Source organism: Lagenorhynchus albirostris, chromosome 8 (assembly GCF_949774975.1).
Source record: "Lagenorhynchus albirostris chromosome 8, mLagAlb1.1, whole genome shotgun sequence".
NCBI lineage: Eukaryota > Metazoa > Chordata > Mammalia > Artiodactyla > Delphinidae > Lagenorhynchus > Lagenorhynchus albirostris.
This window is the reverse complement of record NC_083102.1, coordinates 91,941,270-91,953,307: the sequence shown is the minus strand read 5'-3', so window position 1 is coordinate 91,953,307 and position 12,038 is coordinate 91,941,270. Positions and strand designations below refer to the sequence as shown.

Below are 12,038 nucleotides of genomic sequence, written 5' to 3'. Positions count from 1 at the left end.
TTCACGCAAAGCTATAAATCCAGGACATGATATACACTAAGTATAAATAAATACTATGGTAACCACGGAAACGATAAGACCAACAATAAAATAAATCATAGCATTAACGATGGTTATGTTTGGATTCTCCAAAGCACAATTCCATTGAGCTTGGGGAGTTGGAAGCCGAAACGAGGCCCAGTAGGTTCATCAGCTAGAATACATTTCCCGACTCAGACGATGCTAAAACTACATTTCCCAGCAGGCGCCGGGCCCCAGGCTCTTGTTTTCTCTCATTTCCGGGTGTGTCATGTGACTCCCCTGCTCGGTCATGGCGGAAGCGGAGGAGCAGGTAAAGGCTGCAACTGCTAGGAAGGGGAAGGGGAGGCGAGGGTGAGGCGATCGGAGGCGTGCAGTGGAGCGTGCGGAGGTGCGGGGCTCCTGCGGGACGAGGCAGGCCCACGTGGGGCGGGGAGACGGCAAAGTCCGTTTCGGGGAGCGGAGAGGCGGGTGGGATGTCGGCTCCTGGACGTCACGCAGAGACAGCGCCCCGACACACCCCCGGCGTTTGCGGGGCGGCCCTTCCTTCGGCGCTGCTCTTGTGGCCTGTGCCCCGTGAAATTTTGGCTTGAAGGCAGGTCGGGCTCTCCAAGGGTCTGGCTGCCCGTGGGAGGCATCACACATGATTTGAGTTTTGAGGTCAGGTGGCTGAAATTTAAGTTCCTCTCGAAATAGGACGGTAAGAGGTGATACGCTGGTGGACTAGGAGAGCGTAGACGGGATGAGTTTTGTTTCGGATCTATTGACTATTTCATTTAGGTACAAAGCTGAGTCACTGTTGCATCCGATGAGTTTTGTTTCGGATCAATTTCATTTAGTTACACATGTAAGTCAGTGTTGCATCAGGCAGTAGTTAAGTGTATCTTATCAGTCCGGGAGCAAAAATGTCTTAGGCTCCATTGCTGGTTCTCATTCTTAAAATGTGACTTTGGGCTAGTCATTTAACTTTAACCATGAGATAGAGATAGTAATAGTACTGCCCTCGAAGGGTGGTTTTAAGATGGAGTGGATTTAACACAGATTTAAAGTGCTTGGGAAAAGTTGGGCTCAGTAAAAGTTATGTGGGATTATTTGTTGCTGGTAAGACATCAGATGGCAATGTCCACTCGACACCTGGCAATGTGACAGTGGAGTTTAGGGAAAAGTTAGTGATGGCAATAGAGTTATTTTCATATAGGCAGTAGTGGTAGCCAGACATTAGTTGAAATGACAAAGTTACATCAAAAGGCCAAAAACAAAAGAAAAAAAGCAAACAAAGACCCGAATTTGGGGAAGTACCTTAAATTTCCATTTCCAGTGTCATTTCAGCTTGGCACTGTTTTTCCTTGTAAATTAACAAGGCGGTCAGTTTCCATAGTTGCTTCTAAACAGACTTGATGATGAGCTGTTTAGTATAAGAGAAATTTTTTTAGTTTAATAATCTGCTTTGTACCATTTCCAACATACTTCACTTACATAATGAAACTTTGCCCTGTGTACATTTGATATATCCCAATAAATAAGAAATTTGCTGAGATAGAAATTAAATTCGGACCGTCAGTGTGTTAACAGAAGAGTCTTCTGCCTACCCCTGGAGCCTCCTTTTCCATTTCAAGCAGTTCAAAGGGAAATGCTCATGTAATTTCATGACTCACAGCTGAGTTTGATGATAGTCGTGAGATTGGTTTTCACACTGTTCATCTCTCTTGTTGAAATAAAATTTTTTGGTGGTTTGATTTAAAAGCAAGAAACCAAGCTCCTACATTCTTAGATATAGTGTAGTAGGAACGGAGAGAGTTCTTAGAATTTACTGCTGTTTTGTGCAGGAGTTTGGCAAAGCTGTCTGATGTAAAAAGACACTTAGAAAGTTAATGATATAATAAGAATGCTTTGCATTTTTACAGGACTTTCCAGTTTAAAGAACCCTCTCACATTGCATTTGGTCCTCACAAAAGAATTCTGTTGGTAAATTTTATTCTGATATATAAGTCAGATCAGGCATCTCTTATGTTCCAAACCTTCCAGTGGTCTCCTATTGCGTTCTGAAAAAAAGCCAGAGTCCTTAGAATGGTCTAGTTGCCCAATAGCACCTTGTCCCAATTGCTCTCTGTCCTTGTCCTCAGACCTCATTTTCCGCTATTCTCTTCCCCTTCTATCACTGTGCATCAGCTATCCTGGCTTCCTTACTCTTCCTTCAACAAGCTAGGCATGGACCTGCCTCAGGGCCTTGGCTCATGCCACTCCCTTTGTTTGGCCCCAGATATTAACAGGGCTCTTTCTGTCGCTTCCTTCCTGTGTCTGTCCAAGTGTTATCTTTTTGCATGAGACCTTCCATGACCATTCTTTGAAACCTCCTTGTGTAATTTTCTCCTTAACGCTCGTGACCATCTGACATACTGTGTTCTTAAATAGCTTTTTTTTTTGGTATACTCTGTATATTCTCTCCATAAGACTGTAAGCTCCATGATGGCAAGGATTTGTTCACGTTGTATGCCTGACACCTGGAAAAGTGCTTGGCTCTCAGTATGTTAGATGATTGAATTTTACAGATAAACAAATTGCAGTTCTGTCAACTTAAGTAACTCGCCGAGGCTTGTGTCTAAAACATCTCTAGTCGTGTCTCCAAAGCTCACGATTTTTCACTGGCATACTCTGCCTTTTTAAAACTACTTAAGAACCTATTCTAAATCACTTTTTACTTTGTGAAATAGAATTAGCCCTTATCACCTTAATACATTTCCTTCAAGTCATTATTTCACCTGTGATGCTCTAACAGCCAGTATATGGTTAGAGAAGGCATTTGTTCCCCCAGTGGTATCCGTGTCATTCTCAGAAAGAATGTTCTGAAAAAGACAACAGCGGAAAGAACCTAACATCCACAAATTGTTGTTCTGTTTATTTTTTTAAATTATTTATCTAGCTGCCAGATAAGTGAACCTGTATTATTGGGCCTTTATAGATTAAAAATGGTTAGACTTTGCCCAGTCTGCTTGATTTGTGTATTTTGCATTTCACATAGGAAGCCATTGAAATCTGACCAAGATAGGAGGCCTTTATTACATAGTTTTTGGAAGGCTAAAAGAGCCCAAAAGTGGTGTTAAATAAATTTGCTAATTGTTCTGTTCTGCTGCTTTGAACCTTTTAGACAATCTTGACATAATTCTCCTCACGTCTCCTGAATGCTTTAAGAATCAAGATGTGTGTTCAAATTAACTATGACAAACAGGTGAGGGTAAAGGAAGCTTTTTTTTCCTTAGCGCCATGTACTGTAAATGGAAACAGTCCTCCAAGATGTGCAAGACAAAACTCAACCTCTCCTCTTAACTTTTCTGAGCATTGTATTTTTGGTGATGGACCTTTCACCCACCTTAATTTTAGGAAGAACCAAAAGAGTGAGATCTGAACTGAGTTACTATAACACAGTCCACAGACTCCCAAACTAAAGATCGCTTTTTGGGGAATTCCCCGGCAGTCCAGTGGTTAGGACTCCTCGCTTCCAGTGTAGGGGGCAGGAGTTCGATCCCTGGTCGGGGAACTAAGATCCTGCAAGCCACAAGGCGCAACCAAAAAAAAAGTTAGAAAAAAAAATCACTTTTTGTATATGAATGACCTTTTTTTTTTAAAAGTCATTGGGAAATCCTTGTTTATGCTGAGTATGGTTAAGGTAGTTAGTAAAAATAGTGACATATATATTATAGCTCACAGAAAGCACTAATACCCTGCATTGTGCCGGGAAATCTTCTAACCAACTGTTTTACCTAGCTCCCAAATGACTTATAGTTGACCTTCGAAATCACAGATGCCCAACACTATTTGTCCATGCCTTGCTTCTGAACAGCATTCTGCCTGAAGTCTGGTTGTTCGTGTATTTGTCTTATCTCTCCTGTAGATTGCTGAGTCCTCAAGAATCAGCACAGAGCTTACTCATGTCTGTATCTCTCACAGGGCTACTGCTTTCCAGGTACTAGGTGCTTAATAAAATGTTTAAATGGATTTATTAGGGGGAGAATAGCCTTCTGAATTGAAAACGTCAAATTGTTAATTTAGGTTCAGTAGAATTTGTGTTAAATTGTTTTATCTTACTTGAAACTTTTGAAAGTTATTAATTCACATGAATTGTAGATTACATTTCCTACATTGCTTACTCTGCCAGCTCCCTGGGTACCCTTTCGTCTTTCGTACCAACCAGCAGAGAACCTGGTCCATTAAAATACTTGGTCAGGGCTTCCCTGGTGGCGCAGTGGTTGAGAGTCTGCCTGCCGGTGCAGGGGACGCGGGTTCATGCCCTGGTCCGGGAAGATCCCACATGCCGCGGAGCGGCTGGGCCCGTGAGCCATGGCCGCTGAGCCTGCGCGTCCGGAGCCTGTGCTCCGCAATGGGAGAGGCCACAGCAGTGAGAGGCCCGTGTACCGCAAAAAAAACAAAAATATTTGGTCACTCAGACCATCTATTCTTTGACCAGATAGGAGAGTTTCTGCTTTGAATTTCCCGCTACATTTTGGAAGTGAGGAACATTCTATCTGTATTGTAGAGCATTTAAGGATTATCAGATAGTACATTCATGAGTAGTTATACCCTCATGTGATTGTGCCCCGTGTATAAAATAAAAACCAAGTTGACAAATATTTGAGTGTCGCAGTTTTCTTGCCTGTAGCTTGGGGATTTTACTCTCTGGGACTCTTGTGAGTATGAACTGAGATAAAGTATGTTAAAGTGCTAGGTTGAAGTGGTTGGTTTGTAAATAGGACACTGATTTATAACCCAAACTTGGGTTTGGCTTAGGTGTGCACAATTCTCTTTTCATATAGTTTGGCCAAGATAGGTCATTTAAAAGCAACTTTACTAATAAATAACTAAAGGAAAAACAGCCCCGAACAAGAAGTTGCAAAAGCACAGGATCAGAGAAATCTTTAGAGCGCCCACTCTTTACCGTCATCTAACAAGTATAGTCACCAATTAGCTCAGCTGGGTGTGCCTATTACCTTGTGAGTTTCTTCTCCCATCTTCCTCTGGGTTGTTTGGCTGGAGGCTGCTGTCATTAGCTGATTACTGGTAGCCTCCTGGGCTCCCGCATTACCACCTCGGGGAGGGAGCATTCATCAGATCAGGGGCTTCTGTGTTTCATGCAGCTTCCCATTCATGGCTACTCAGTCACAGTTGCCTTTGTTTCTTCTAGAAACTTTGTCCTCCTTAGTGGTTTTTTTCCCCTTTCTTGTTTGTTGGTGTTTTTGTTTTTGTTTTTAACCAAATCCTTGTGATTCTGGGCTCTTATTTATACCTACTGAAGATGAAGTGGATACTAAGAAGTCAGAAAGAGAAAGACAAACACCATATGATATCACTTATATGTGGAATCTAAAATGTGACGCAAATGAACTTGTCTACGAAACAAACAGACTCAGAGAACAGGCTTGTGGTTGCCAAGGGGGAGGAGGGGGAGGGAGGGTTGGATTGGGAGTTTGGGATTAGCAGGTGCAAACTATTATATATAGAATGGATAAACAGCAAGGTCCTACGGTATAGCACAGGGAACTATATTCAATATCCTGTAATAAACCATAATGGAAAAGAAAAAAAATGATGGAGTGGATTAGCAGATATTAGCCAGTTCTCCCTACTGCGTTTAGATGGTTCTGATGCAAAGTCAGATTTGGGGCTGGGGCAGACCTCAAGGCTTTTCTTCATTTGCAGGATAAGTATAGTAGTTGAGCCTAATTGGTTGAAAAGTTTGGTAACCTGAGTCTCCCGGCTTCTGCCAGCTCCCTGGGTACCCTTTCATCTTTCCTACTCAACCAGTCTAGTCCTTGGGGACCCAAAAGCTTTCTGTAATGGAGGCTCTGTGCACAGGGATATCAAATACATCTCACACAAAATATTTCTTCTTTCCCGTGCTGTGCCTTTGTGAAACGTTGGAAACACTCCTCCATCAGGCTCAGCTGTGGCACACAGTTGTTGGGAAGGAAAAGAAGGTGGTAGTAAGTGTTGTGTGTTTCACGTCCGTCTCCAGCCTAGTCTGCTTTCCTGGGGCCTGGTCTCTGCTCTTTTTCTTCATCCTGCAAAGTTTATAGCTGGCTTTCCTCAGGCTCCAGCCTCCCATTTCTCCCCCAGATTCTCTTCGTTGCCCTCTACAAACAGTGTGTGAGGACTTCGCAACCTGGGAGGTCCCAGCTTCTCTTTCTCCTCCTGGGTTGACCATCTTCTTAACCCCTCCTGGCCTCTGAGGCTGGCTGTGCTGAGTCTTCTCCCGGGCCGCTGTCACGGGGCCCTGATTGTAGGATTAGGGGTCGGGGGTGGGTTGAAAGCCCTTATTGGAGGGGTCTTCTGAGAGCCCAACTAGCTCCTTCCTGGGGCTGCTGCCAGGTTGTTAACGTTGTGTTTGGATTGCTCTATCCTTGTTTGTGCTGCCACCCTTCGGTTCCCCTTCTGTAACTGTCCTGTAGCCACGAGCTAATAATTCAAGCATTTGCCTGGAGAAAATGCACTTGGTATTGCTCATAAATGGAAAAGGAATATACAGCGGAGGTACAATGTTACTGCTTTGGATCAGCAGCTAATTTCTTTTTTAAAATTTATTCTACTGAAGGATAGTTGATTTACAATGTTGTGTTAATTTCTGCTGTACAGCAGAGTGATTCAGTTATACATATATATATTCTTTTTCATATTCTTTTCCATTATGGTTTATTATAGGATACTGAATATAGTTTCCTGTGCTATACAGTAGGACCTTGTTTATCCATTCTCTATATAATAGTTTGCAACTGCACACCCCAAACTCCCGGTCAATCCCTACCCCCTACTCCCTTGGCAACCGCAAGTCTATTTTCTATGTCTGTGAGTCTGTTTCTATTTCCTAGGTAAATTCATTTGTATCATTTTTTAAGATTCTACATATAAGTGATATCATATGATATTTGTCTGACTTACTTCGCTTAGTGTGACAATCTCTAGGTCCATCCATGTTGCTGCAAATGGCATTTCATTCTTTTTTATGGCTGAGTAGTATTCCACTGTATATATGTACCACATCTTCTTTATCCATTCATCTGTTGATGGACATTGGCTGTTGTAAATGGTGCTGCTATGAACATTGGGGTGCGTGTATCTTTTCAGATTATAGTTTTCATCTTTTCTGGATATATGTCCAGGAGTGGGATTGCTTGATCATAGCGCAACTCTATTTTTAGTTTTTTTGAGGAACCTCCGTACTGTTCTCCACAGTGACTGCACCAATTTACATTCCCACCAGCGTGTAGGAGGGTCCCCTTTTCTCCACACCCTCTCCACAGCAGCTTGTTTCTTCTCATCATCATCGGCAAACGGGTATTGACCAGTTCCTTTGGGTAGGGTAGTTGGAGATAGGCAAAAGCCTTTGGGTTCATCCACAGCGAATTAAAAAGGATTAACTCCTAGGACCAGGCAATTAATATTAGGTGCAAGCTGATGGGTATAGAAGGAAGAGAGGCTATTGGAGGCCGGGTCTGGACCTTGTGGCCTGGACTGACTGGAGACAATTCTGTGAATGAGGTGAGACCTAAGTTGGGCCATGAAGAAAGTTTAGGATTTAGAAACAGCCAGTGAGTTTCAATCTTTTTTTTTAGCCTCAGATGGGCAACATGAAAATTGAAGACATAAAATCTAAGCTCTATTGTTAAAGCAAGACCTCAGCCTGACTGCCACCACCTCCCAGAGGTACCCCCTGAGAGCTTCCCTGTAGAGCATGCTGGGAGTTTGAGGACCGCTAGGGTGAGTGCAGAGTCGGGCCAAGGGCCTTCTAAGCTGAAGGAACCACTTCAGGAGGCTCCGCGCAAGCATCCCAAGCTTAAGGCGCCGGGTGGCAGTGGAAGTGAGGGGGATTTTCTGGTGCAGGGAAGTTGGGGATGTTGGTGGTGAGGTGCATTCTGTCTCTGGGGCCGTAGCTGCTCAGCTTCAACTGCTGTTATATGGAAATACGGATTTCAGGTATAGTCTGAGTTTAGGAAGTCAGAAATACAGATTTGTATGGGAAAGTCTTAAAAACACTAGACAGGCCAAACAAAACACCTACTGGCCACATCCAGACTGCAAGTTGCTCTTCTGCCACCAATGACAGAGAGATGTGACCATGGGATCTCTGAGTGAGAAGTCACCCGGTGTGGCTGGAGGGCTGTGGGTTTGTGCAGAGAGTGGGGAGTGAGGCTAAAAGTGCCCTGGGTGCCACACTGGGCTGGGCTTTGACGACCTTGCTGGGGAATCTGAAATCTCCTGACCCCCGAGGGTTCCTTGAGGAGGGTTGTGACCAGGGTGCTGTGTGTTCTGGGAAGATGATCCTGATGCTGGTTGATGAATAGATTCAAGAGGTCACAGGTCAAGGCACCGAGATGGTTCGTTAAAGCTGTTTGGGCAGATGATTAAGTTTAAGGGGTTGGTTTGCAAAAGAAGGATAAAGTGGAACAATTTAGCTTTCAGTTTAGCTTTCAGCCTGTTGCCCAGGATTTGTCCAGCTGTACATTTGTATCACTGGGTACTTTCCAGCCCTTCATTTTTCTTCAAGCAGAGCAGCACAACTTTTTTCTTATTACAGTAAAACGCACATAACATATTTATCATCTGAACCATTTTTAAGTGTTGTGATTCAGTGCCATTAAGTACATTCATGTTTGTGCAACCGTCACCACCATCCATCTCTGGAACTTTTCATCATCACAAACTGGAACTGTACCCATTAAACAGTAACTCTCATTCCCCTAGCCCCCCGCACTAGCTAACCTCTGTTCATCTTTCTGTTTCATATTAAGTGGAATCCTGCAGTAGGTGTCTTTTTGTGTCTGGCCTGTTTATCTTAGAAACTAGCAAATTTTTTTTTAACGTCTTTATTGGAGTATAATTGCTTTACAGTGGTATGTTATTTTCTGTTGTATAACAAAGTGAATCAGCTATACGTATACACATATCCCCATATCCCCTCCCTCTTGCGTCTCCCTCCCACCCTCCCTATCCCACCCCTCTAGGTGGTCACAAAGCACCGAGCTGATCTCCCTGTGCTATGCAGCTGCTTCCCACTAGCTATCTATTTTACATTTTGTAGTGTATATATGTCCATGCCACTCTCTCACTTCGTCCCAGCTTACCCTTACCCCTCCGCGTGTCCTCAAGTCCATTCTCTACATCTGCGTCTTTATTCCTGTCCTGCCCCTAGGTGCTTCAGAACCATTTTTTTAAGATTCCATATATATGTGTTAACATATGGTATTTGTTTTTCTCTTTCTGACTTACTTCACTCTGTATGACAGACTCTAGGTCCATCCACCTCACTACAAATAACTCAATTTCGTTTCTTTTTATGGCTGAGTAATATTCCATCATATATATGTGCCACATCTTCTTTATCCATTCATCTGTCGATGGACACTTAGGTTGCTTCCATGTCCTGGCTATTGTAAATAGAGCTGCAGTGAACATTGTGGTACATGACTCTTTTTGAATTATGGTTTTCTCAGGGTATATGCCCAGTAGTGGGACTGCTGGGTCGTATGGTAGTTCCGTTTTTGAAACTAGCACAATTTTGTAACTTACGCTTTTCTGATTTGAAGGTAGAGTCTTTGAAAGAGAGAATGTGAAGTTAAAAAAAAATGTTTGAAAATCATTGACTTTCTCGAGGTTCAGCCTTGCTTCTGGAATCCCTTGCTGGGGACATTCACTTCACGTCTCCCTGTTGCCTCTGTCTCTGGAGCATTAAGGAGGGGGGCTTGATGAATAAACGAAGCTACGAAGTAACAGACCAGGCCAGTTCCTGAAGGCACTCAAGCATGGCTTTGGTAGCGCTGTGGAAAGAAGGGTCATTTTTTTGAGGCCACAGCTAGGTCTGGGAGGTTCAGACTGGCGCTGAGGGTAAGTCTGAGAGTGTCCTGGAATAAAGGTTCTCTTGAAAACCAGTAGCCACAGGAGGCTCCTCCGAGAGCCTGGTTTTCTTGGAGGACTCAGATTTCTGAGATTTCCATGCCTTGAGGTATCCGATTCCACCACTGCATGCTTTCCAGTGGGAACAGAAGGTAATTTGATTTTGAGTCTTTGGATTGAAATTCCTGGTTGGGGGCCCATTTTTGTTTTAGTGACGCATGTAAGTGAGACGTTTGCCCTTATACGCCATGTGCATATTTGAATGGATCTCAAATTAGGAAAAAATTTTTCCTTGGGTTTAATGTAGTTTTTTGAAAAGAGTAGTCAAGTGTTCTTTGAGAGTTCTAGAGGTGGGAAATAATCTCGCTGTGGCTTATTGGCACAGTTGTCAAAGACTTGTTTAGCTAATGCTAATAACTTAATGTGCAGGCACTGTCAGGGATGGTAGAAGCCATTTAAGTTCAACCTCTAAGCCTCTGCATTTTACCTCCGAGGGCATTAGGAAATTTCAAGATGCTACATGTAAAACATTTAGCATCAGGAGCAACGTATTATAGATGTTGAGTAAAGACATCAGAATAGTGACCAGCCTCTGCAATAAGTGGTGCTGGGAAAACTGGACAGGTACATGTAGAAGTGTGAGATTAGATCACTCCCTAACACCATACACAAAAATAAGCTCAAAATGCATTAAAGACCTAAATGTAAGGCCAGACACTATCAAACTCTTAGAGGAAAACATAGGCAGAATACTCTATGACATAAATCACAGCAAGATCCTTTTTGACCCACCTCCTAGAGAAATGGAAATAAAAACAAAAATAAACAAATGGGACCTAATGAAACTTCAAAGCTTTTGCACAGCAAAGGAAACCATAAACAAGACCAAAAGACAACCCTCAGAATGGGAGAAAATATTTGCAAATGAAACAACTGAGAAAGGATTAATCTCCAAAATTTACAAGCAGCTCATGCAGCTCAATAACAAAAAAGCAAACAACCCAATCCAAAAATGGGCAGAAGACCTAAATAGACTTTTCTCCAAAGAAGATATACAGACTGCCAACAAACACATGAAAGAATGCTCAACATCACTAATCATTACAGAAATGCAAATCAAAACTACAATGAGATATCATCTCACACCAGTCAGAATGGCCATCATCAAAAAATCTAGAAACAATAAATGCTGGAGAGGGTGTGGAGAAAGGGAACACTCTTGCACTGTTGGTGGGAATGTGAATTGGTACAGCCACTATGGAGAACAGTATGGAGGTTCCTTACAAAACTACAAATAGAACTACCATATGACCCAGCAATCCCACTACTGGGCATATATATACCCTGAGAAAATCATAATTCAAAAAGAGTCATGTACCAAAATGTTCATTACAACTCTATTTACAATAGCCCGGAGATGGAAAAAACCTAAGTGTCCATCATCGGATGAATGGATAAAGAAGATGTGGCACATATATACAGTGGAATATTACTCAGCCATAAAAAGACACGAAATTGAGCTATTTGTAGTGAGGTGGATAGACCTAGAGTCTGTCATACAGAGTGAAGTAAGTCAGAAAGAGAAAGACAAATACCGTAGGCTAACACATATATATGTGGAATTTAAGAAAAAAAAATGTCATGAAGAACCTAGGGGTAAGACAGGAATAAAGACACAGACCTAGTAGAGAATGGACTTGAGGATATGGGGAGGGGGAAGTGTAAGCTGTGACAAAGCGAGAGAGAGGCATGGACATATATACACTACGAAACGTAAGGTAGAAGCTAGTGGGAAGCAGCGCATAGCACAGGGAGATCAGCTCCGTGCTTTGTCACTGCCTGGAGGGGTGGGATAGGGAGGGTGGGAGGGAGGGAGACGCAAGAGGGAAGAGATGGGACATATGTATATGTATAACTGATTCAGTTTGTTATAAAGCAGAAACTAACACACCATTGTAAAGCAATAAACAAAGCAACAAAAAAAACCAGAAGGATCAGGATGGCAGATGCCGTAAAACCAGTAACTGGGGAAGGTTAGCGGAGGGAGAAACAATTTAGAAGGGTCAGCCTGATACGTTTCATTAAGTGTCTGGGGAACTGGCAAGCAGTAGAAGAAGTGGGTGTTTTATGTGTCATATTAG

The 12,038-nt window shown here is 42.8% G+C and overlaps 1 protein-coding gene across 2 annotated transcripts in view; it reads left to right on the top strand.

Moving 5' to 3' along the window:
• Nucleotides 1-286: 286 nt before the first annotated feature.
• Nucleotides 287-12,038, top strand: part of VPS41 (VPS41 subunit of HOPS complex) — a 187,111-nt gene continuing 175,359 nt past the window's right edge. For both annotated transcript variants that reach the window (XR_009542057.1, XM_060157337.1), the window contains exon 1: nt 287-331. Coding sequence is in view for 1 of the 2 variants with exons in the window: in XM_060157337.1 (XP_060013320.1) it covers nt 311-331 (21 nt within the window). In the remaining variant the exon portion in view is untranslated. The remainder of the gene's footprint in view (nt 332-12,038) is intronic.